This window comes from Geotrypetes seraphini, chromosome 16 (genome assembly GCF_902459505.1).
Source record: "Geotrypetes seraphini chromosome 16, aGeoSer1.1, whole genome shotgun sequence".
Lineage (NCBI taxonomy): Eukaryota > Metazoa > Chordata > Amphibia > Gymnophiona > Dermophiidae > Geotrypetes > Geotrypetes seraphini.
Window position 1 is genome coordinate 40333397 of NC_047099.1, and position 26860 is coordinate 40360256.

General features: G+C 43.3%; 1 protein-coding gene across 1 annotated transcript; it reads right to left on the bottom strand.

Moving 5' to 3' along the window:
• ANKRD35 (ankyrin repeat domain 35) lies at positions 1-26860 on the bottom strand. The gene is made up of 13 exons (XM_033925434.1): positions 26591-26860; positions 19859-19989; positions 19397-19485; positions 19000-19064; positions 18323-18380; positions 17423-17496; positions 16216-16322; positions 14495-14676; positions 11236-11270; positions 6952-10428; positions 5362-5451; positions 2972-3037; positions 1-1443 (listed from the first exon to the last, which is right to left on the bottom strand). Exons 1-13 carry the CDS (start codon positions 26627-26629, stop codon positions 1372-1374), a joined length of 4485 nt encoding a protein of 1494 aa, XP_033781325.1. The 5' UTR covers positions 26630-26860; the 3' UTR covers positions 1-1371.

Sequence of the window (26860 nt, forward strand, 5' to 3'; positions counted from 1 at the left end):
GTTTCACCATATTCACGAGGGTTTTTAATAACATAGGAAAAAGTTATTTGCGGTTTTTCTGTATTTGCGGTTCTGTTAATCCCCTATCACAGCGAATACGGAGGGAGAAGTGTAATCTTTACAGCGGTGTTCTGTATTATCTGGAGTCTTCTTATTTCTTTTTTAGTTATGCCTTTATAAAAGGCATTACAATAGTCAATGCACGAAATCACGGGAGAATGAATCAAGATGTTCAAAGACGCACACTAATTGACTGCGCTGCCTAAAAACCAATTAAAATCTCATTTTAAAAATGTAGGCGCCTACAAAAAGGGGGCCAGAATCACATCTATGGTGGTTTAGGCCGGAAATTACCTTAGGCACCGTGAGGCGTGATTCTCCGTCAAAAGGTAGGCACTGGTAATGTAGGCCTTTAAAACTCTAGTCTCTATTACCAGCATCCACCTTTAACAGGAGCCACAATCCTGCGAACGGCACCGTAACGTGACTGACAACTTGATATTAAGAAGAGAATTGCCAGTTAAGTGCTTATTTATTAAGAGTTTTTTTGTTTTGTTTTTTTTTGCTATTATAAGAGATGTGCATTCATAATTATTTGTTATTGGAAGTGCAATGATTGAGAACTGAGTCACTGACCATTGGTCTCACAAGTTACAGCTACTTCTCTGAGCACTTTGAGAGCTTATATTATCATATGTTCAAGAGCAATATTTGAAACGTTGCCTGGAGCTATACACTTTTTTAGTTACCAGACTGTGGCTACAGTGGATGTTTTGGTTCCAACTTCCCTTCCGTGCACTAATGAGGCCAAAAGGTTTTTCCTTCCGCCCTCATTGTTAAAAGTATCTTTAAAATTCACATTCGATGTAAAGTCATACTGTCCTCTAATGGGCACCTGGAGTATTATACTTAATCTAAATAGTGAGTAGCTGTAGGCAGCATCTTTTCATGGTCTCATGTCCATTTAAACTCCCTCTACGACTACAAACAACTTGTGTAAACTTGTAAAAGCCTTCTCAAAAATTCAAAAAAAAAAATTACAAATATTACTTGTGAACAGGCAGTACAGTACGTTTGTGAGCATTTGGCTTACTTTTCACAAGTATGGTTTTCTGTCAGTCTTTTTTGTGTTGCCTGGATGCAGGAGGACTGCCACCTGAGCTAAAGTCTAGGGTTAATTGCTGAGGTGGATCTGATGTTCAGGAATACATCGATGAACAGCTGGGCAGCCTCTGTGCAGGAGAGTAGGCGAGAAACCAGAGAACCAAAATAGCCTTAATTGCTCCAGTCATCATTAGAATTGCCATTTCTCCAATTCCTCCCCCTGTTACTGTTGGGGAGAAGGTTAGTTTATTCATTGTCATGCCAGGTTCAACAGACCATCTGACTCTGGATCTGAAGGATGCCAGATAGGGTAGAGTAGACCTCTCCATCCATAAATCCCTATGGAAGAAAAACAAACAACCTGTTTATAATTCTGGCCATTCCACTTTAGATAGGAAAAAATAGATTTGGTCTGATATTCAGCTGGTACTGGTGAGCATTTTGCTCACTGTTGATGGAGTTATTCCCTGATATTCAAAGCCAGGCCCTCTTCAAGCTTTGGCTTTGAATATCCGGTTACCATATATACTCAAATATAAGCTGATCCAAATATAAACAGAGGTAGCCTTTTTCCTCCCCCCCGGGGGTTAATATTCACCCTGCACCCAGTCCCATTCCCTTCCCTGCCCTACCAGGCTCTGCCGCCAGCCCCCTTCCGTCCCTTCCCTGCCCTGCCAGGCTCTTCACCCAGCTCCCCTCCCTCCCTGGCTCTGCACCCTGTCCCCCTTCCCTTCCTGCCCTACCAGAAACTCGTGGCAGCCAATCACTAGTGGCTCTCCACGGGGCAGGAGAGTGTGAGGGCCGCTTCTGCTCTGGTTCACTGCTGGTATATGAGAGAGGCGGGAGGGACTAGAGGAAGGCACAGGCAGCCGGGACAGGAGGTAGGAGGGATTCCTCCTGTTTCAGCCCACCAGGTCTTACAGCAGGCCCAGCAGAGGCCTGCAACAGGACCAAGAGGGGGGGGATGGTGGGCACTGATCCAAATATAAGCCAAGACCCTCATTTTTGGACCATTTTATGGCCCCAAAATCTTGGCTTATAGTTGAGTCTATATGGAATGTTGCTACTCTTTGGGATTCTGTATGGAATGTTGCTATTATTTGGGTTTTTGCCACATACTTGTGACCTGGATTGGCCACTGTGAAGATGGGATATGGGCTAGATGGACCTTAGGTCTGACCCAGTAAGGCTATTCTTATGTTCTTAACCAGTTAACGACCAGCTAGATCGCTTTGAATATCAGCCCCAAAACTATTACTGCACAGATCAGGGGAGGGGTTGGAAGATTTATTTCTGAGGGTATCATTTTGTGCAATCCTAAAAGTCAAATTCCTCATCTCTGTAAAATCCTACCACTAATACTTACTGTGTGACCCTAAGTGACTTCTTATTTTTGTAGGGCTCTTGGACTTTCTTCCCTTAAATAGTGCATTTCCAGTATCTCCCGACAGTGGCATAGCGAAGGTGAGAGGTACAGGCGGAATAGAAGTCACTAATGTAATGTAATTGTGCCCCTCCCTATGCCCTTGCTTTTTCCCTGATTCCCCCCCCCCCCCCCCGTACCGTCTAGTTGAAGTCGTAGTTCACAGGCCGTGACGGTCAACAATATGCTTCTCCCGCTGACATTACCGTACTTCCTATGCGCAGCACCCAGAAACTACATCAGCGGGAGAGCCAATGAGGTTGCAAGGAGCACGTTTGTTGACTGTCACAGCCCGCAAAATACAACTTAAGCTAGAAGTATTGGGAAGGAAAGGGGGGGCAGAGAGGAAGGGGGTGCTTGCGCTCCCATCAGCATGGCACCCGGGGCAGTCCGCCCCCCTCTTACTACACCACTGTCCCTCGATAAGAGTTTCTGTGCTGGTACCTGGGCTGCGTTTAGCAGATGGACTCGGTAGATAGAGACAGTGTTTTGATGCTGCTTCTGGGTCTCCTAGAAAGAGAAATAATGTATTAAAATTTGGAATTATGCTTACATCCTCATATTGGAATGCAGTATGAAAAAGCTGTGAACAGTGATCTGCAGCCAGTTTCTTCCCTCATCAAATACTTCAGCATCATATTCAGAAGCACTTATGTGATCGGCAGTGAGTCCGATGAAATGTGGGTTTTTTTCCAAAGCAAGGCCCTTTCAATAGATAATTTTGTCCATATAAAATCACTATACTGTCAAAATCATTCATCCAACACTCCCCCCCCCCTGGATTTGGGGCATTCTGGGGACAGCACTCCTTAAGCTGTGAATCTTATATTGTTAAGGAGCAATATTCATCTGCTAAACATAAATTATAGAGTGTAGCAGATTTCTGGGTATCGCCGTGTCTGTGTAGAAAGAACCGACATTTCAGCCATCATGCTATGACTTTCTTCTGTATACCCTGAAGAAAGCTGCACAGAGGTGGCTTATGTAGTCTGGGGGGTGGGCTAGTGAACCATAGAGAGGAGGACCCAGGCCCATAAGCCACTCTAACCACTGTATTCATGGTGAAACATGTACACTCCCCAAAACTCCCCAAAACCTTACTGTACTACCATATAGGTGGCATCTGGGTAGACAGGTGAGTATACAGGTGGACATAGTGTGTTTTGGAGGGCTCACCATGACCTGCAAGGGAGTTGCGGTGAGATGTTTATGTGGCGCCCTTTTTTGTGAAGTTCACAGAGTTGCCCTGTAAGGTGCCCCACTACTGTGTTGCCATGTCTGGGAGTCCAGTCCATCACTTTGCTGGTCCCTACCACAACCAAAAGGTCTTGTTCTAGGTGTTTTTGACTTTGACGTAGAAGTAGACGATTCTCCCCCCAAAAAAAATATTTTGGATACATTTTTCGAGAATAGACTTTGGACATTTCTGACTTTGGGTGACTAACGACTAAGGCCCAAAACGTTATTCAACGTTATTTTTTTTATTATGCTACTCCACGTGTCCATTTCTGGGAAAAGGTTAATTTCTGTAACTTTTTAAATTTTTCACATAAATGTAATCCAACCAATATATTTCACTCTAGTGGACACCGAGATAATGGAGTACGGAGCTCATTTTCAAAGTAGGTAGACATCTCCAAAATGGCCACAACAACAACCACATGCCGAAAAACCTAAATAGCAATTTTCAAAAGGACAGAATTTGGACATTTTCCACTGAGTTTGTCCAAATAGCAAGGGAGCATGTTGGAGGTGTGTTTTGGACAGGTCTAAGGAGGGCCCATAATCAGGATATCTTTCAGCAATAATGGAACAGGAAGGCACATACAAATCAAAAAAGAACATTGGGCAGACTGGATGGACCATTCGGGTCTTTATCTGCCATCATTTAAGGTACTAGGTATATTTTTCTATTTGCACTTAGACCTGTTCCAATCACATCTGAGTAACAAAATAGTTCTCCGATTGGCCAGCTGGCCACTAGAGAGATTAAGGCTTGGACTGCTCCTCCACCCAGTGGATACTGTCCCCCTCCCACCCCTATAAGAACTGAAATGGAAAGCAGGTGCTTCGACAGCATCAGGTATTATGGTCATACCCAACAAAGCAGCAAGCAGCTCCCAGGAGTAGCCTAGTGGTCAGAGCAGTAGATCGTGAATAAGGGGATCCAGGTCTAAATCCCACTCCACCTAAATACATTTGTGGTGGAAATCATGAGCCTTCCAAAACCACCAAACTACCTACTGTACCGAAATACAGGAGATACCTGCAGGGTGGACGGTGATTATAATGGTCACACCATCAGAAGAAAGAGATGAATGGAGAAGGAACCGGGCAAAGAGGGTGACCTGCAATCAGATGGCTGGACATGTTGAAAATAACCATGAGGATGATGCTGGAGGACCTTACTGGACTAGCAACAAAACCGATTTCTTTTTAGATCTGTAATTCATCAAGTCGCTAGGACTTAAACACATAGGTATAATAGGTTTATTCTGTTTTTGGAGGGCTCACAATATAAAATAAAGGAGTTATGGTGGGAATTGTACCTGAGTGCCACTGTTTAAAATTCATTTCATTGACTCCTAGAATGCCCTCTGAGGGACATCTGTGTGGTCATTTCTCTCAAAATGATGTCAAACAGATGTTCTTGTACCTGATTTTTTGGTGTTTATAAATCGGATGTGTCAGTTTGGAAAATGTCCATCTACGAGCCATTTTCAAAACGGAAACCCAGACTTTTTCCTGTTAGAAAATAAATCTACAATGGATGTTTTTTTGGACAAAATATGGACTTGGACAACTTATCAAAAATGCTCCTCCAAGTATCTTACCTCTAGGTGCTGCTGGAAGGATGCATTTCTATTCCTTAAATCCGTAACTTCTTCTGTACATTTCTGCAGGTGGTCCAGTAGTTCTGAAATCTGAAGATACAAAGCTGCAGTCGGGAGTACTGGCATGGCAATTCAATGCCTAAGGGCTTTGGTGCATTTGCTATGAGAGAATTGCCACTGCATTCGGAATCCCCCATCAAAACATTTTGTACGGTCTCCATCCATTTTTGTACAAATCTACTATTCCCCCCCTTCACTAACGTGTAGCGTGGGTTTTAGTGCCGGCAGTGGCTGGCAGAATTCCTATGAGCATCAGAGTAGTTTACCGCCGCTGCCGGCACTAAAACCCCCACTACGCGTTAATAAAGGAGGGGGTATGTGTGGTTACTGTACTAGTCTACTTTACATGAACAGAAATAAATAAAGGGTAACAATAAGGGTATAAAACTTCACTACATTCAGATAGGGTTGAAAAAAGGAAGGACCTCACTACAGGTCAAACATGTCTCACTGAAATGCCATCTGCCCAGTCTTCCAATTGCCTAAGGTTTGCCTGCAATTTTTCACAGTCTGCATGCATTTTATCAACTTTGAACAGTTTAGTGTCATCTGCAAATTTAATCCCTTCACTCGTCAGTTCCGGTTTCCAGATCATTTATAAATAAGTTAAATAGCACCGATTTACAAAAACACTACAACGTTTGGATTAGTGACTCTCTGTTCTCTAAAATCACTGATTTCTCCAATGGATTCTGGGTAAAAGGCATTTCCACATTAAAACAATTTAAGAGAAAGCATGCAGAGAAGGCAGCTTTCGTGGATAAAACAACCTGACTGAATATTGCTCACATCAAATCCAGCTAAAAGTATGTGCTGCTGCCGTATCATGTGTATTTTTAGCTATTTTTAAAAGGAGAGCGTTCATGAGGGTATATTTAAGTCAGGGAAGAAAAACAGAGAACGTGCATAGGATTTCTAGAAATATTTATGCTGTTCTGCCTCCATTTGGCCAGATAGCAAATACAAAATATAGGGATGCTTTTAATGTGTGTGGTTCACATTTGTTTATCTTCAAACAGAAATAAGCTGGGTTCCTTCTCTTTGAGAAGTGGTGCCATGTCTGTGGTCTAGTCCAAATCACTCTCCACATTTTCTGATATGCAATAAGTCAGTGACAAGCAGCCATATGTACAGTAGACAAGGAGTAGGTATCACACCACCTAGATCAGCTTTGGCTGTGTTAAAAGGGTTGCTGTCGCATATCATACACAACGAAAGAACAACTGGAAACCAGTGTGTGTATTGTAATGTTTGGACAGTGCTCTTCCAGACATGGCTGATCTCAGTGCTGTAGGAAGGCCAGCTTATGGAATATTATGACACCTGGGAAAAGTAAAATTATACTATTTTTGATGTTACACAGTGGCCTAGTTTTCTCTTATATATGTGTGTGACAGAATCTCTATAAAAGAGAAACCACCTTACTTTCCACTCTCTATCTTGACTTATAGTGGTGAGGTCTTCTAACTTGTCACATCGAGTATCTATCATTTTCTGTAACTCTTCAAGCCTAGCTTCCATGTTTATTACCTCCTTTATCTGATTTTCATTGTTTGGGCTCTCCACATCCTTCCAGTAAGAATCTTCTTCATACATCTCTTTGGGCTTTGATGCTAGGGTCTTTCCATCCTTGACATCCTTATGTGACTGAAGGCAGTTTGTTTCCGTGGACTTTAGCTCTTTGATCTCGTTGGTTGCTTGGTTGAGCTGATAGTTTAACATCACAATCTCTTGATGTTGCCTATCAAGTTTTGTCTTGTCCGATTCTAACTCATTTGTCACTTCTGTGAGTACTTCCTCTAAAGCAGTTACTCGTTGTAAATGCTCATCGTAAAGCACATAATTTGTCTTCTGTCTCAGTGGATCTGTCTTTGCGTCTTGGGCATTCAACAATTGTTCGAATGGATTCTGTTTGAGCCATTCCATTTCAGTAGATCTGTGGGTCACTTTGGTCTGAATTTCATCTACAGACCTCTGATTCTCCACTTCTAAAGGAGTTACCAAGTCCTTTGGATCCTGTATATAGCCCTCTTCCATAGATCTTTGCTTTTGGATTTCAATAACTGGGCATTCCCCATCGAGAAATTCTGTACTAGATGGTAATTTCTTTTGAATTTCAGTAAAATCTTTCTCCAAAGTGATTCCAGTTTTGTACTTGTTGGGTTCAGAATTTATCTTCTGGATTGATATTTCTTTATGCGATTCTTGGACATCTTTCATGGCTTCAATCAGCTTGTCCTCCAGTTTTTGGATCACTTTGGCTTGGGTTTCTATTGTTTGGATCACAGTATTGGGATCGAGGATGGACACACATTCAACATGATCATTTTTCAACTTCTGGAGTTCTTTTTCTGAAGAACTTATACATTTATCTTCAGTAGATGTCATCTCTTTAATCTGTTTTGTTGTTTGGTCAGGTTGATGCTCTAACATTGACATGTCTGGATCCGTTCCTTTGATTGTTACCCTGACAGGATCTAAGTTCTCCTTCACCGTTGTGGGATCTTTCTCAAGAGCCGTCACTTGCTCTTTGTGCTTCTCATTTGACACATAATTTGTGTTCTGGGTGATTGACTCTTTTTGCAGTGGTAGAGCATTCCCTGTGGCTATCTGATGCTTAAACTCCTGAATTTCGATAGCATGTCTGTATATTTTATGGGTCATTAAGGTCGACTGGGAATTTTGATCCTTTATTGCTATAGTCAGCTTGTCCTCCAATTCCTGTATTACATTGGCTTGGGTTTCTATTGTTTGGCTCATAGAGGTCTTCATAGCATTGTGGTCTAGGATGGACATACATTCAGCGTGATCTTCTTTCAACTTCTGGATCTCCTTTTCCAAAGAGCTTATGACTTTCTCGTGTTGCTGTAAACATTTCTTTTCTCTGGACATCATCTCTTGGATCTCTTCACTTGCTTGATCAAGTAGATAATTTAACATTGTGATTTCTTGACAATTTTCTTCCACTGTTACCTTGGCTGACTCTAATCTCCCTTTCACTTCTGTGAGTTCTTTGTCCAGAGTACTCACTTGCTGTAGGTGCTCCCCTTTGGGTATGTAATTTGTCTTCTGGCTTGTCAATTCTGTTTCTAGTTTTAAAGCATGTTTTGTGGCTTCAGACAGCTTCCAGCTGAGCTCCTGGATTTCACTGGCCTGTTTTTCTAATTTCTTGGTCATGGATCTTTGCAGTTCGTTGCAGTCTTTGATGGACACAAGCTGACTCTGATCATCCTTGAGACTTTGGTTCTCCTTTTCTAGTTTTAACTTCTTCATTACAGCTTCATCGTGTTTCCTCACCAGTGTGTTTATGTACCAGTGCAGCTCTTCTAAGATATCAGTGCTGAAATTCCCTTCTTCCTTATAGTTTTCTTCATGAATTATCTCTTTTGGGACAATCTTTTTCAGCATGAGAATGTTATTTCTCTGGGTTTCCAGTTTGGATCTTAGTTTCTTTGTGGCTTCCTGCTCTGTGGACAGTTCCTCTGATAGAAGCAGGAAGTTCTTCTCCAGGTCTTCAATCAAGTGTTGCATTTCATTCCTTGGGAGGAAGTCAGTTTGCAGACTCCGCTGGAGGGCCTTCAGGTCTTCCTGCAGTATGTCCCTTTCCTTTCTAGTGTTTCTCAGTTTAGTCAGTAGTCTAGCACGGTTCAGGCCAAGGTCTTGGACCTCTTTCTCTAGCTCTGCTATCCTCTTGTTCACAGTGTCCTTCATTTCTACACTGTCACTGCCCATGAGGGATTCATGTTCTGTACTCATCAATGGCTGAATTTTTCCTGTGCTTTTTTCCTCTTGCTGGATTATTTCGGGCAACTTACTAGTAGATGATTCATCCTGAATACCAGAGGCACATGTCTGAAACAATTTCCTTATATCTTTAAGGACAGCATTTTCTTGCAAGACCTCTTTAGATTCTTTTTGGGGTTGCTTTTGGGGTTTTCCCAGCTGCTTCTCCCAGCCTTGTATTCCTGAAACTGTGCTATGGTCAAACACCTCATATGCATTCTCTTTCATAGATTCTTCATTTTGGGTTAAGCCACTAATTTCTCGAAGTTGCTTAAATTTCTCTTGCAAACTGATATTCTTCTGCTCCAATTCAGTTAACAACTGTTCTAAGTCTGTCACAGTTTTCTGAAAAAATGTTGCACTTCTCTCAAAGTCTTCTCTAACCATTATTTCTAGTTCTGGCTGTGCATGGCTCTTCAGAACTTCCTCCATTTGCCGTTTGAAAAGGATTTGTTTTCCCCATTGTATGTTGCCATATTCCTTTCTCATTTGCACCAAAAATTGCTTCAACTCTTGGATGACATCATCTAAGACAGCCTGGGTATCCATGGGCTCCAACATGGTGATGCCCCCCGACATTTCAATTTTTCCATCTTCTACTGCCTCTACTGCCACACCACCTTGCAGATTTTTCACAAGTGCCTGGAGCTTCTCATTTTCACTGGTGATGTCAATTATCTGTTCCTGGAGTTCTTCTATCATGCTGCTGTGGGTACGTTTCCTCTTATCAAACTGGGAGATGACAGCCCTCATGTTTTCCAAGTGGCCCTCCAGTTCCTCTGTCCTTTTTCGTGCGCTTTCCATCTCATCCTGAGCTGCTGCCACTTCACCTCGAAGGTGAACTATCTCTTGTTGGTACCTCTTCACCAGCTTCCTCGTCTCCTCTTCAAATTTTTCTCTTCCACTCCCGTCCCCCCAGAATGAGCTTTGTTCATGTTTCATTATTAGATCAAGAAATTCATTGTCCTCTAAACTGTGGCATAAATCTCCTGGTTGATCTCCTGTCCTTCCTTGCTGTGACCCATGTATCTCCAGAAGTTGTTCTCCAATCTGATCTTTCTCCATCCTGTATTCCACTGCAGAAGACTCCAATTGCTGTGTCTTTCTCATCAGTTCTGCTTGGAGGTACAAGACTTTCCTGTGTTCTTCTTCATATCTCCATCTCCATTCTTCATCAGGCAGGACCTGCCAGTCTTCGTCTCCAGAAAGGACCTCAACTATCTCCTGGAAGCACATAAAATCCAATAAGCACCATCAAATACTGCACTACGGACATGTTCAAGTTTTTGCATGTATTTTGAGAGATGGCTGAAAGTTAATCTTCATATTTGATTAAAAGATAGTGAAAGGAAAGGGGATATGATTTGATTTACTGTCTTTTAGTGATTGCTATCAAAGTGATTTTACTTATTATATACAGATACTTATTTTGTAGCTGGGACCATGGGGGGATGGGACCATGGGAGGGTTCCCAGAGCCACAAGAAACCACAGTTTCCCTGGTTCTACTGCTCTGTAGTCTGGGAGGGGCAGTGGCATAGTAAGATGGGGTACGGTAGTTTACCTTGGATGCCGGCACCCCTCCTCCTCTCTGCCCCCTGCCTCTTCCCACTCTTCCCCCTGCTGCAAGCCTGCCCCCCTTCCCTTCCCCCATATGTCTAGTTGCTCACTGCCACGAGCAACAACATCAACGTGCTTCTTGCAACCCTGTCGGCTCCTGATGAAGCCATTTCCTGGTGCCGCGCACAAGAAGTGATGTCAGAGGGAGAGCACGTTGAAGTTGTTGGTCACGGCAGTACGGGGGGAGGGGAAGGAGGGGGGAGGTGGAGACAAGGGCAGGGGAGGGGTGTCTCTCACCCTCGCTATGCCACTGGGGAGGGGGGTTTAACATATTAGTGAATTATGGTTTGGGTTTGCCAACCCTGAAGAACACCTCTTTTACCTTCTAGGTCTGATCTTAGTTTTCAAATGAAAAGTTCAATTAGAAGAGGAAATGCTGAGTGTTGATGACTTGCAGTGTAAGATTTCATACCTGAGAGCTACCTTCTGCTTTCAGATCACGGTCTTCTGCAAGAAGAAAGATCAGAAGTCATGGTTGTATTAATATTTAGTTCTAATTTTGGTGTTAGGAAATTGGATTAGTCAATTGATACGTGCTATTTCTTATCCCAAGCCTAGCTGTACAGTCAAGCAGATAATCATAGAGTAGGTGAGCGCCTAATGGTTGGAGCAGTGATCTGAGAACTAGGACAGCCCAGGGCTCAAAAGCCTCTTCTCCCACCAACATACTTTGTGACTTTGGGCAAAGTACTTTACCTTCCACTACTTCAGGTTCAGAACTTAGTTTAAGATCCTATTGCAACGGAATTTAACTCGCCTTGAGCTAGCAATGCAAAGGTGTAGGCTAAATCCAAATAAAATCAAAATCATGAGTTAAGTTGTTCCATTCTTGAGAGCAGAGTTGGGGAGTAGGTCAATTGGGTGGGGGGGGTTGTGTTCCCATTTATGTAAAATGATAAAAATATGTAGTAGCTACATATGAAGTTAACAGGCATAAGAAAGAAAATCTTGCATGGATTGATGACTTATACTTTGTGGGCCTTATGCGCAGCCAAATAAACCATCAAGAAGCAACATCTTTGTAACCTGAAAAGCATCACCTGGATTAAGTGACTTACCCAGGGTCACAAGGAGCAGCGTGGGTTTGAACCCACAACCCCAGGGTGCTAAGGCTGTAGCTTTAACCACTACGCCCCCAAGTGGTACCCCAGCCACAGGTCCCCTTTGTATGGTTCTATGTAAGGGCTGTTTCCAGGCTTGGTCCTCAGGTGACTGCCCCATCTTCACTCCATCACTCTACTGAATCAAAGAGGAGCAAAGGATATGAAAGATCTCACAGAGTCACCATGCTTGGGGCTGTGATCTGCCAACTCCTTCTCTACATCTGCATTATTGTCTTCAAAGAACCTGGCTTTAACTATCCTGAGATAACTTCAAACCAAAATTTTATGAGCATGGTTATTTCCTCAGTGCATGAGGGTTTCCCCAGCCTTTGTACGGCTAAGGTGCTACTGAAGTTCACAAGTCTTGTAATGATGCACAGATATGATAAGGAATTTTTCACCCAATCATTCCAACATAATTGATGCTAGTTCCAAAATGTCAGTTTAAATATATCAGTAGACCAGTCATTCCATCTTCCAAATAAATCTTGAACTAGAGATATAGGTGTAGGTATAACAAATCTTATTTATTTAATACAAAATGTCAACATCTCAGCAGACTGAGAGATGTCAGTTACAAAATATGTCAAAGTTCCCTAGAAGTGGCTCTTTCAGTCACTAGAATCTGGGGGAACAGCATGGTCAGGGTTAGTCAACTCTTTTTTCACCAAGAGGAAAGCAACCTTAGTTTTGGGGTCCAAACAATGACGTGTTTTTCACCTTCTTCCTCCTTAAAGCTCTCAAGCTTCAACAAGCAAGAAGCTCTTCCTGTGCTTTTGAATGTTGGCCTTAAGCCAGGCACATGTGTCCACATGAATAAGCATGTTTACAGGGGATCTGTGGCAATCTCTCAGTAACCTCACCCAGAATTTCCAAGTTTATTTAATACTTGTTATATCACCCATCAGGCACTATCTGAGTTGTTTACAAATTGCTAATATATATTTAAAGAAAAATTTTAAGCCCCGAAAATAACACATACACCCTAGAGGAAGGGAGGAATAGAGTTAATGTGATACATAGGTTTAAATATTTGAAAGGTATTAATATAAAAAAAAGCGGTAGAACTAGAAGATATGAATTGAAATTGCAGGGATACTGATTTAGGAGCAATATCAGGAATTACTTTTTCCACAGAGAAGATGGTGGATGCCTGAAATGCCCTCTTGTAGGAAGTGGTGAAGACAAAAATGGTCATCCAATAGAATTAAAAAAATTGTGTGGGACAAAACTCAAAGGATTCCACTATGGGAAGAGAATGGAGTCAACACCAAGCTTGGTGGTAGTTAGACAGTAACTCCAGCAATTAGGAAATAAGGCCCAAACTGAATAGACTTCTAGGGTCTGTGCCCCGATTATGGCTAGACGAGTGAGTGTTGATGGCAACTCCAGTAGTTGGGGAATATGCCCAGTGCAAGGCAGACGAGGACAGATTACAATCAAGGATATGCTGTATATGTTATATTGCATCATATGCTATGAGTTGATCTTATAGGGCAGACCAGATGGATTGTGCCATCATCTACTAAAGGAAAATAGGAACTCAATTTGTCATATAGGAAAGAAACAGGGGAAATTAAGCAAAGGCGTCCTCAAAAAGAAAAGGTCTTTAGGTTGGTTTGAAATTTTGATAGAGTAGTCTCTAGTCAAGTGGGTTAGGAGAGCATTCTGAAGGCTTGGGCCCATCACGCCAAAGAGTTTATTCCTAATATGGTTGTGCTTAATATGTCCTAATGTAGGTACCGGCGGTGTGGAGAGTAGGGACCTAATAATTGTAGCAAGAAAAGCAGAAAGCCAAGACTGTAGGATCTTATGGCTAAGCAATATTTTATAAATGAGGCAATGTGACATAGGTGGCCAGTGGACATGTCGAAATACTGGTGTTTACATTTCGCATAGTAGTTAAACCACATAGATGCTTTTGCCGATGCGGTATATCAAACGTTAAATAAACTTGGAAACATACTCTTTGATAAGTTATCAGTGGTCAGCCATTTTCGCCCTCCTTTGCCCTTCTAATTGTCCTCTATTTCCCTCCCAAAGCTGTTTCACTTCCGACACTGTTTTTTGTTGTAGTTGTTGACACCTGAGCTGGTAGTGATGCCACTCACCAACAGATTGCATACCATGGCCAAGTGAGCTCAAATTAAAAGCTGGAATAGCTAGGGTTACCATATTTAAGGAAGGGAAAACCTGGATGCATGACCCCGACCTGTTCCGTTTCCAGACCCACCCCATTCCATCTCCAGCCCTGTCCCATTCCCAAAAAGTCTCATCTCTTTTTTGCCAACCTCCAGGCCACGTCTGGAGGGCCTTCAGCATGCGCAGATGCAACCGACGTCATCCGCGCATGCTTATTGAAGGCCCTCCAGACGCGGCTGGAGCTCGGGGCTTTCCAAAACCCGGACAAACTGCCGGATTTTGGAAAGCCCATCTGTGAACCCGGACAGTTCTCTAAAAAAGAGGCCATTTCCGGGTTTTCCTGGACGTCTGGTAACCCTAGGAATGGCACAAATTCTTCAGCAATTATGATTTCAAATGTATTCCCCGATAATGAGCAAGGAGTACCTTTTTTCCAGTTCCCCAAAGGTTCGTGGAGCAATCTCCTCAGTGCATCATCATGAGAATAGCTGGCATAATACAAAGCATTGTGGCCCTTGCAGTCTGTGGTCATGACATTAGCATTGTTGGCCAACAGCACCTCTGCTGCCTGGATGTTGTTCTTCTTACAAGCCAGGATTAAAGCGGTTCTACGGAAAATGCAGAAAGAACTAGCACAAGAGGACAAGTCTGAGGAGGCTGAATGCCAGTGCAAGGAAGGGACCTCACCACGCTCAGATTCTAGCAGGGCATAACTCTGGGCCAGCCATATTGTGATTCATGTCTAGCAACTGCACATGTACCCAAGTATGATAATGGCACGCCAGTGGCAACTCATTGCTGGCACCATCAGGCCAAATAAGGATGAGCTGTGTTCCTGATTCATCTTTTAGTAAAACAAAAATGTACTTTTAAGCATGTTTTAACCTAGCAATAAGTTCTTGCCTTCTTATTAACCTGTGCAAAATTATAATTTGAAGCAGAGTTGTTTTGCAGAGTGCTTTCAACTCCTTGGGTTCTGCATCCCCAACCCAATATGTCATGTCTGTCTGTCCAAGTTAGATTGTAAGCTCTTCCGAGCAGGGACTATTAAATGTCAAAATGTACAGCACTGTATAAGTAGATTGGGAGCTATTTCCTAATGCACCAATTTTAGGCAGGGATTTTCTTGGTCTTAAAGTTGATGCAAACACAAAAATGGGTGTCATATTATTTGAACTCAGTCTGTAAATTTGGCTCTCAATTTCCTGATTTAGCCCAGAGGATTCCAGCTTTTGGAATGTAATTCATTCAGTTAGTTATCACTTGATAAGGTTAATAGAAAACCCAAGGTCCATGGGGTCTAAAACTTTGTCTGCTTTGCTCTAGATTCTCTACAGAGTAATCTTGAAAGGGCCATAAAACTCGAAAGGGGTAATTCTATGCCTAAGCAGCACAAGGCATGCCAAGTCTATGACAGAATCAGAATGCTAGTACAGGTCTGAATTGGCATACCCATGCATGAGTGGGCATGCCAAAAAGGGCCACTCAATGCATGCATCTAACAGTATTTGATAAGATGCATGTGCTGATGGTTTGCCCCACCTATGTTTACATCCCATTTTTAGGCATGCTCCAAACCCTTAGAAGCTATCTTGTAAATGCCTCCTTGCATGCACAAGAGGTGCAAAATGATGTTTACCATTTCTATGTAACCTAAAAACAAATGTACTATTGTAAAAAAAAAAAGTAGTATTATTATTATTGACAGGCGGTTCTGCAAGATGCTGGATGATCCCTGTTTTTAAAACAATACCATTCAGGAAGTGACCATTAAGATCCATTTTAGAAAAAAGAAGAAAGTTGCGATTAGGGCGTATGATGCAAAGCGTTTGCCAAGGGAGTTTCCGAATAAAGGTTGGACTAATATTTTCAGAGGTCATACTAAGAGCTCCTTTTACTATGCTGCGTTAGTGGTCTTAGCGCTCTAGACGCTAACGCCAGCATTGAGGAAAAAGAGCCCTAAATGTTGAAACAATTGCAACGTAGTTTGAAACTACATAAGGAGTCCTTTTTTTATGTGTAGCCCCCACCCCCCAAATCTTGGTGACCACCTGAAATCCTTGTATTAATCTGCTTCACTTCAGTTTCTTTCTTTGAAGAGCCTGTAGACTCCCCACCCTTCACGCCATCTCTTCTGAAATCCCTACCTCCCCTCCTTGTCCGTGAGGTTGACCTGGGCTCCGTGCTCCAGCAGAAGGGAACAAACAGTTGGGTGATTCCTCTGAGCGGCAATCATCAGTGGAGTCTTTCCATCCTACAAGAGAGCCATGGGTAAGCCCAAAATTAAAGAGGCCTAACCAGGTCCCAATGGGTAATCCTAGAAACTACGGTAGATTGTACAGTTCTTTCCAAGATATTAGCTAGTGCATGTGTATAACTTAGGACAATTCTATCAAGGTTATACAATTTTTAAAAATCTATCAATTAAAATACAAAGCCACTTTGAAGTGCTGTGATTGACCAAGAGAGGCGCATTTAGGGGCTTCTTCCCCGATTGCGATTTCTCCACCTTAATGGTTCTGAGCCCTTAAAAGATACACTGTGAATACTATGAGATTTATCTGTGGGTGTTTCTTCTATTGTGGACTGGACAGTTTGGATGCTTTGATTCACCCTTAAGTGTGAAGTTTGTCCCAGTTGGTATTTTGGGGGTTAGGGTTAGGGTGGCCTTTTGAACTTTGTACTTGGACGCTGTGGATACCGATTGTGGTTTTTGCTAGTTTGCAAGTTCAAGATCCTGTTGTACTTGGCGTACTCTTTTGATGGAGGTTTGCAGGACCAAAGAATTGCTTGAAAATCTTTCTACCCCGTTGGTGTAGCAGTTTGGTTAAGACTGAGTAGGGTAGATACTTTCTACAGGAATTTGGGATAGGAATATTCTTCTGTCTGGTCTGGTTGCTGAGGTTAAGTCTACTTGAGGAGGACGATCATGGTGTAATACATGAAAAGGGACACCGTCAAAAAGCGCGCCGGACTTTGGTGCGCTGACAATCCCGCCGCAACATTTGTCCTCAGGAAATAGGCGTGCTGCCGCTCCCGCAACTTTGAAGCCTTTCAGTTAGCACTAGGGAGGGGGAACCTCCCCCCCCCAAGTACACTGAAAACTCCCATTCTTCTTTTCATTTTCGCTGTTTGGGAGTTTCCAGTGTAGTGGGGGTATTATTTTATTCCAGACATTATTTACATCCTTACGTGTGAGCTCTAGCTAATTAAGAACCAGAAAGGTCACCCTAGTGTTAATCTGAGACAGTTCTTTCACTGTATGCGCTAAATATTTTTTTTTTTGGGGGGGGGGGCAAAGAGCAGTCAGATTCCATCTTTGGCCATGAATAGATTCACAACCCCAATACTCACATCACCGATGGCATCGATACAAATCTCTTCCTTCTCGCAGAGATGGATTATGCTGGAGACACACCCAGAAGAGGCTGCACAGGGGGGAACAGCAAGCAGTAAACATGTGTTAAGATAGAAAATGCAAACACAAGGTATCCTACATTCATGCGTTGGGGGCGAGGGGGTGCAGTGGCAATGCGTGCACGGTGCTGCTGGCTGTAGGAGAATGAGCTGTTCCGGGCAGTGGCGTAGTGAGGTTGAGATGCATCCGGAGCAGTGGTATCCCTCCCCAGCCCTCTTATCCCCCACCCACCAAAAAGCACAAAGACTAGGGGACACACCATGACAAGGTATACCTAAAACAAATTGTAGAAGATATTTTTCCACTCGGTGCTCTGGAATTTGTTGCCAGAGGATGTGGTAAAAGCAGTTAGCATAGCTAGATTTAAAAAATGTTTTAGAATAGTTCCTGGACCTGAAGAAAGCCACTCTTATCCCTGAGGACAAATAGCATGGGATCCTGCTAGGTACCTGTGACCTAGATTGTTTACTGTTGGAAACAGGATATTGGGCTTGATGTACTTTTGTGTTTATTGAAATCTTCTATACTGCTAAAAGTTCAATGACTCCATAAGTCATTATTAAGATGGCTTGGGGAAATCCACTGCTTATTCCTTGGAGAAGCAGCATAAAATGTGTTTTTTTTCCCCTTAGGATTATGGACCTGGGTTAGCCACCATTGGAACAGGATACTTGGCTTGATGGACCTTCAGTCTGAGTCAGTATATCAACTCTTATGTTCTTATGACTCCTACAGATGCTGGATAGCTTAAGGCTGCCTAAAATCCATTTTAACTTTTCTGATCAGAAATCCTCAGGGTGACCCTAGATCCTCCCTTCGCCTCCCTTCCCACTCACCAGCACAGTGCAGAGGGGTCCGACTCCGGAAATCCACTGCATCCTCATTAGCACCACGCTAAGAATAAAACCAGAAATAGCTGGGTAAGAAGATGCGAGCAATAACCCCAGGATTCTGAAGTGGTCTCCTTCTAATAACATCCTTTACAATTATTTTGAGGGCTGCGACTAAATTAAGCGAAACCTTAAGTTTGTATACCGCATCATCTCCATAAAGATAGAGCTCGGCACAGTTTACAGGTAAATTCAATAAATGAGGGAAGCCATAATAAGAAATTAGAGGTTATGAAGAGGATAGCAAGCTTTACATTTTCAATAGATAGCTTTACGTTTTGGAGAAAAGCCAGGTTTTCACATGCTTTCGGAATAATTGGAATGAGCCTAGGTTCTGCAGCGGGGCAGGGAGGTTATTCCCAGTCAGGTTTTCAGGATTTCCACAGTGAATATGCAAGAGATCTGTTTGCATGCGCTGTCTTTACCGTATTCAAATGGATCTCATGCACATTCATTGGGGACATCCTGAAAACCTGACTGGTTCGCAGCCCTCAAAGACTGAGCTTGCCCACCCCTATGATGTGGAAGACTAAACCAGAAGACAGCAGAAAAAAGAAAAATCACGAGCCAAGTTTTAAAACCCTTTGGCCACTACAGCCCTCTACCCAATCCATCAGTTTTACCTGTAGAAGAAGTTTCACACATTCTGGTTGACAGGAGCTGGCAGCCAAATGGAGAGCTGTACGACCTAGAAATGGAGAGTCACATTTAGGCCCTTGTATGAGCAGTTTAAGAAAAAGGTCTGCTATCAGAGACAGGTGGCAATGGAGAGCTTTCAAAGGGGGAGAAGGAACATCTCTTGTCATTCCACTTGCTTACTTGGTTCTTTTTGAGAATACCGAGACTTAACGGGATAAAGTGACTTTGTCAATGGTCAACGAGAGAATCCAGTACAAGGTCAAGGTTTGAGCTTATTGCTTATTTCTCTTTATAGGATGTTTGCACACTCAGTGATGAGACCGACCTTCTGCTGCCATCTGTGAAACAATGCACACCACGCACTTCAAGATGTAGACTTACCATCGTCATTTATCGCGTTGATGTCCACACCATGAGCCAGCAGGATATTTAGACATTCAGAGAGACCTCTGGAGGCAGCCAGATGGAACCTTCAAAGATGAATTAAGAGAGCTTTTATACAGAGCAGTTAGCAAGGTTCATGGTCATCTTGGTACTAGCCAGATATGCCCCCAGAAGCCTTCTGACCACCGATTAGAGATCTTTGGCTATAAATGCTAGATAAGCCAAACATAGCTAACTTTTCTGGCCACAGTCTAGTCTGACGAGAGATCCACCCTCCCCCTGCTGCACTCCTCAAAAGGTCAATAACAAATCATATGTAGAGAGTTCCAAAGCTAGAACTGACATAAGATTTCTGGCAAAATAAAAATCAATTCAATCAGATGCTTTCTACAGTAAAATGCTTTGGACATAATACATCACCATATTGAAAAGCGATCACTGTAGCAAAACTGGACCTACGTGGATTGCCCCTTGGGATTGACCTTTGCCGCCTTGATTGGTTTCTTGGACAGAATGGAAGAGACTTTCCCCGCATCTCCTTTCTCCACCGCCTGGAAGAGTTTCTGGTCGTACTTGTTCCATTTCTCCACCTGATTTGAACCATTCAGAAACCGGTGTCAGTTTTGCTTGTCTCAGTAAATCTGGCCACTCTGTTTCAATGGTGTCCACCTGCTTCCTCTTGACCCTGCACACAGTGAGGGCTCGGGATGGTAGCATCCCTCCTCTTCTCCATCCCCGCTTCCCTTCCCCTGTACCTCTTTCATTTTCCCAGCATCACGAATTTGCTGCCCATGTCATGTGGGCTCTCCCTCTGACATCAGTTCCTGGGCACACGGAAGTGACATCAAAGAGAACCGACACCGACATGGGCAGCAAGTTCATGATACTGCTCGCGCTGAGAAAATGAAAGGGGCGCACGGCGCGGGGGATCGGTAAGGAATGGGGGTAGGAGAGGGGGATGGGTGCCAGTGCCCCCACCAAGATAGAAACATAGAAGATGACGGCAGAAAAGGGCTACAGCCCATCAAGTCTGCCCACTCTGCTTACCCACCCCCTATCTATGCCCTAATGACCCAATTTCCTTATCTTGACCCTGGTAGATGGACCGCCCCCCCATTAACAGAACAAGAAAAAGTTAGTACTGTGGACCTGAAATCCAAAAAGGATCTGGAGAGATCTGTTTTGTGGCTTAGGGGTTTTCATTATAACAAAGTATTTGTAAGGCTTATTTGAGGAATGAGGACTCTTTCCCCTACACCGAAGAATTTAGGACAGTGTAGCCTGCCTAGAGACAGGGTAAACGTCAGTGCAACGTGGTAATTCATGATGGGACCTGTCATCTTTGATCATAGTTTGCAGACATTTTCACAAGACAGGCCAAAGAAACTATTTAACCAGAGAGAAAAAGGAATTTTCTTTGAGTAGGGCAGAACAGGGACATGGAAACGGAGAACAATTAGATCATATTTGGATTCAACCTCACGTAGATGATTGGTGCAGTCTTTGATTTTGAGAATCGTAGATTATTGCAATATCGTTTATTATGCAGGTGATCAGAAAAATCTACATAGATGGCGTATAATTCTGATTGGTTTTTAAAGAAATCAGACCATGTAACACCTTATTATCGTCTGCTGCATTTGATTCTGGTTGAGCCAAGAGTGGTATTCAAATATGAATACATTTGTTATAAGGTGTTACATGGTGTCACTGCAAATTATCTTGTTAATCATTTTATATTTGCCAATCTAAGATGCTCTGTGCGCACTTATGCATTCTTTCCGTTTTCGTCTGCACACTTAAAAAAATATGTTCAGAGGCTGTTTTCATATCAAGCCGCAATTAGGGACAAAGAATTCAGTCATTTGATTCTTGATTCTGTCTCATCTACATTTTAGGAAGTCATTGAAGGCCTACAGCACGGGTGTCAAGTCCCTCCTGGAGGGCCGCAATCCAGTCGGGTTTTCAGGATTTCCCCAATGAATATGCATGAGATCTATTAGCATACAATGAAAGCAGTGCATGCAAATAGATCTCATTGGGGGAAATCCTAAAAACCTCCGACTGGATTGTGGCCCTCCAGGAGGGACTTTGACACCCCTGGTGTAGATGGACTGGAGCAGGGGTCTCAAAGTCCCTCCTTGAGGGACGCAATCCAGTCGGGTTTTCAGGATTTCCCCAATGAGATCTATTTGCATGCACTGCTTTCATTGTATGCTAATAGATCTCATGCATATTCATTGGGGAAAACGTGACGATTGCGGCCCTCAAGGCAGAACTTTGACACCCCGGACCTACAGTATTTATATCCTTATACTTCGCTGCGTGTGTTCAGTTTTTATCTTGTTGTAGAACTGTGAGGTATTGCGCTATACATATAAATATTTTCTGTTACAAGTCTGTGAATTTGCTCTAATCCCTCGGAATTTCTTTATAAGAAGCATTTATGGATTATTTACCTTGAGTCTGAAAGTATTCGTGTGTATTTAACCAAGGGGAAAAAGGACAAAATGAAACCTATATTATTAGTGAAAGTTTGAATTTTTCTAAATTCTTAATGGGAAGAAGCACTTTTTTAATGACCATTTGTGAGTGTGGTCAAAACTAACCCCCTGTTTTACTAAGGTGCGCTAACAGATTAGCACGCGCAAGACTGGGCAAGTTGCAGCTCTACTCTCTGGAGGTGCGCAGGGAGAGGGGTGACATGATGGAGACGTTTAAGTACGTCACAGGTCGTGTCAAGGTGGAAAACGACATATTCTTTCCTAAGGGACCTTCAGTCACAAGGGGGCACCCACTCAAACTCAGAGGAGGGAGATTTGGTGGTGACACCAGGAAGTATTTCTTTACAGAAAGGGTGGTGGATCACTGGAACAAACTACCGGTGCAGGTGATCAAGGCCACTAGCGTGCTCGACTTTAAGAATAAATGGGACATCCACGTGGGATCTCTACGTGGGTCGAGCAGCACTCTGACTTAATGGGGTGGGACAGTAGAGTGGGCAGACTTGATGGGCTATAGCCCTTTTCTGCCGTCATCTTTCTATGTTTCTATGTTCGCGTTTAGCGTGTGCTAAATCAATTAGCGCACCTTAGTAAAATAGGGCCTAAATTGAACAAATATGTTTTAAGGGCTGCTTTAAAACCTGAAATGAGTGCTCAGAGCACAAGAAAAAAAAAAAAGTTGGCTGTTAGCACAGCAGGAACTAAAAAGAGAAAAGCGGAATTTCTTATCTCTCCCCCACCTTGTACGCCTAAGGCCTAGAAGTACTAACGTATAATCATTTAGAGATTGTAAGACACGTGAGGGAGTGTGCGGAATTGCCAAAGAAGCCAAATAACTCGGAGCGCTTGTACGAAGATCCTCATAAGCTAAAAGCAAAATCTGAAAACGGAAATTCTAAAATCGTTTTCTTTTTAGCCCCCCCTTTTTGTGCAATAGTTTGCAAAAACTATCCCCCTCCTATACCAGCGGCGGTCACCGCTCCGACACTCACGCAATTCCTATGAGCGCTGGAGCAGTGGCCACCGCTAAAACCCGCGCTACGTACTAGTACAGGAGGGGATGTGTGGCAGGAATTGAAATCTAAATTGAAGACATATATTTGCTTACTACAGCCGTTGACGCTTGCTAGCTCTGGTTGATAAGCCGCAGCGACTATCAGGACAATCCGAGACTTTTAAATTTGTTGAATGATTCAATACTTCTGTATTTATTGCCTCTGACCTCAATAACGATGTAGCTCCTTTTTCCCCCTTTTTGTTTCATATAATTTTTGTAAATCGCTTAAGGCTTCATTTGTCCAAATTTAGCCAAAAGACACACGTAACATAAGAATGTATTTCTAGATCGCAACTACCGGAGAGTTCTATTAAGTTTCAAGTTTATTAGGATTTTTATATACCGCCTATCAAGGTTATCTAAGCGGTTTTTACAATCAAGCATTTTCCCTCTCTGTCCTGGTGGGCTCACAATCTTATCTAACGTACCTGGGTCTATGGAGGATTAAGTGACTTGCCCAGGGTCACAAGGAGCAGTGCGGGGTTTGAACCCACAACCCCGTAAACTATGCAGTTTACATAAGATTAGCTATAGTACATAATTCAGATTGATAGTGAATTTGTTGTAGGAGCAATTGTCTCCTGTAGGGAAGGTAGCAAATGGACTTTGATAACAGCCGTTTGAAACCTTTATCCCATAATGCAACCCGGAAAGATAGACTTCTGTCATGATATCTTTTGTACTTGCATCCATTAGCCGGTGGAAAGATGAAAAAAAGCTTTAGTAGAGGAATACCAGAACAAATCTGTCAATAGGGGGAAGGACTCCTTTCTTTTTTTAAAGGAAAAAGAGGGACCTCCCGTGCCTGAAGACCATGGTGACTTTATTTTTGGAGTATCTTTAACACCAAGCACTCTCCCACTGCACCCAGTTTTTCATGTCACACCCTGGTCTTAACCTTTGCGCAAAGGGATCAGTGACATGAACCTTGCGTGGTGTGTGTCTTGCAATTAGGCAGCAGCTGCACGAGTGTGTCACCACACCACCTGGAGCCTCGCGTGAAGCCGCTTTGCAGAGTGGATTCCACCCTAATTACAGTCTGTCCAAAGATGATGGTCTACACCTTGCACTTATAACGAAGGGAGGAAACGTGTTGAGGCCAGTGCATGGCAGGAAGTGTCAGCACATGAGCGCCTGTAAAACTAAATTGCCAAGCTGGGCCCTTAGAGCACACTTTTCCCACCTCGCCCTGTGGTCATGTTGCCCACTAAAACCAAGTGACTTGTACATGTCCAACTTGGACCTGGCCAAGTTCGCTATGTTCAATAAATTCTACAAGTTCACCCTCCCCCCTCCCGTGCACTATACAATAGGAGATCCTATTAACTACAGAAACATGATGGCAGATAAAGGCCAAATGGTCCATCCAGTCTGCCCATCCACAGCATCCACTATCTCATCCTCTCCCTATTGGCTAAGGCTCTTTACACCTGCATTGTGATGTCATAGAGCTTTCTGGTTATAGAAACGTGATGGCAGATAAAGGCCGAATGGCCCATCCAGTCTGCCCATCCGCAGTAACCATTATCTCTTCCTCACTCTAAGAGATCCCAATCTTGGACCCTCAACATGACCACTAGGTGTCGCCATTGCACAATCTCTGCATTATTGTCCCTATAACAACATCAGCCCTGGTCATTCCAGGGAATAGAAATCTTGAGCTAGAAATTAAACCAAAATCTTCCATTTGGCAGTGCTGAGCGCCCAGGATCCATCCAGCACTCATTAAAATATCAGACTCTGCTATAAGAAGCAAGAATGTCCCAGTATGCTCAGTTAACCAGGTCCTCCCATCTGCACCATTAATCCCTGAGCAGGATACCAAAAAACAAATAGGGCCTGCTCCAGGTTATCCGAAACAGACCGAGTCAGTCCTGGTTTTATATCTATTGCTTTTATGAATTTATACTCCTGATTCCTATCAAATGAACAGGCAGGACAGGCCCATGAAGGCAATGGGATAAAACCAGAAAACCTAGCTCAACCTGTTCCTTGATCCAGAATCACCTCCAGTCACCCCATCTCTGAACTCAATCTCATTTCTGAAGAAAAAACTCAAAGCAGACAATGTGATCAATACATTGTAACCAGTAGGAAAAAAGTGTTACTATGGCTGGCTTAAAAATACCAAGGGCTGCTAACCAGTTTTATGGCCTAGGGAGGGTATTGCTGTCACCCCAACTCCACCTGATCCATTCCTGACTTTGGTCCCCATTTGCATGAAAGCAACCATTTCATATGAGATATCAGAATTACAACTCCCTGCATGCCTTGGGAGCAAAGCCAGGACTGCATCAGGTTGATCTGGATGACATGGTAACCCTAAGACAGGGCTACGCAATTCCGGTCCTCAAGGTTCACAGGGAGGCCAGATTTTCAGGATAGCCACAATTAATATGTGTGAGAGAGATTTCCATACCAAGGAGGTAGCGTGTGCAAATCTGTCTCGTAGAATATTCATTGTGGATATCCTGAAAACTTCTATCAAAAAAATATCTTGTAGCAGCTACAGTAAGATAAAATTAGTGATTGTGGATCTCAGAAACCAACCAACCTGTTCATAAGGTTTAAAAAATATCAAAAGGAGAAAGAAGTGATAGAAAACAGGATTTCAAAGAAGGTGAAGCCAGTCCTGTGGCGATTATGAATGAAGGCTTGTGGCAAAGGTTCTGATGGATCTGGAAGCCCAATGGAGCTTATGGGCCTCGTCTGCTTTCATTTGTGTTTCTGCATAAGTGCTCTTAAAATAATAAGCTGCTTCCTCAGAGCAGCTGACATGCTGAGTTTCCACAACCTAGGGTAGGGGTCTTCAAAGTCCCTCCTCAAGGGCCACAATCCAGTCGGGTTTTCAGGATTTCCCCAATGAATATGCATGAGATCTATGTGCATGCACTGCTTTCGATGCATATTCATTGGGGAAATCCTGAAAACCCGACTGGATTGCGGCCCTCGAGGAGGGACTTTGAAGACCCCCTGACCTAGGGTCTGCGTCAAGCTGCTTTACTGTAAACCTTTCATCCTAAAAGGATCTCAAACTTAGCTGGAGAGATTCTGAACCTAAGGCTGTGGGGCGGCTGCATTTGTCCACCTGAATAGTAGAAAACAAAACAAAAAAATATATATCAGAGCAGTAACTCAATACCATTCTGGATGAGCTTTTGGGAGTTAACGCTCTGTTCTTCAGTTCCAAAAGGGAATGAGCAAAACCTGACATTCAGCAGCAAACACAAGTGAATCCTAAAATACATTCCAGAGATTCTTAACCAGATCTGACCTCTTGCCCGTAGGTATTTAAGTTTTCTTTATGGATGGGTATTTATCGCTTTTCCTTGTAATTGAGGGAAGGCTGAGCCAGTTCTGGTTTTACATCTGGTTTCTACAGGTCCATATATCCACTGGGGAGTGGGGGAGGGCATAGAGAAAGTAAAACCAGGACCAGCTCGGCTTGTCTCTGCCGACCTGGAGCTTGTTGGCAACCATACGAAGGAATCATTCTACCATAGGAACCAGTTCTGTGGGTGCTAAGCACCCTTCCCAATACTGAACAAACGAGAGGGCCGTTTGCATTAGGCTTGGCATGTATTTCCTTCTACAGAGCTACAAGGAAAGAAAGGGGAAATCTCTACATACGGCCACTTGAGACATCGAACACGAGAAGATTTTCTTCATGTTTGCTTTCCCAGGAGGAGAGATGAGTCTTCGGTAGGCTGCGGAGCATCCACCAAACCGCTGTGGCTCAGAGATCTCGGGAGTCCTGCTTGTGCCACCTGTACATTTCCTGACGGTGTCTGGAGCTGTCACTGGGACAATGTGGTTCGTTTGCCCCACTCAGGCGGTAGAGAACCCAGGAGAGTAGAAGTTGATCTCCTCCCAGCTGCAGACTTGAAGCCACAGCCATGC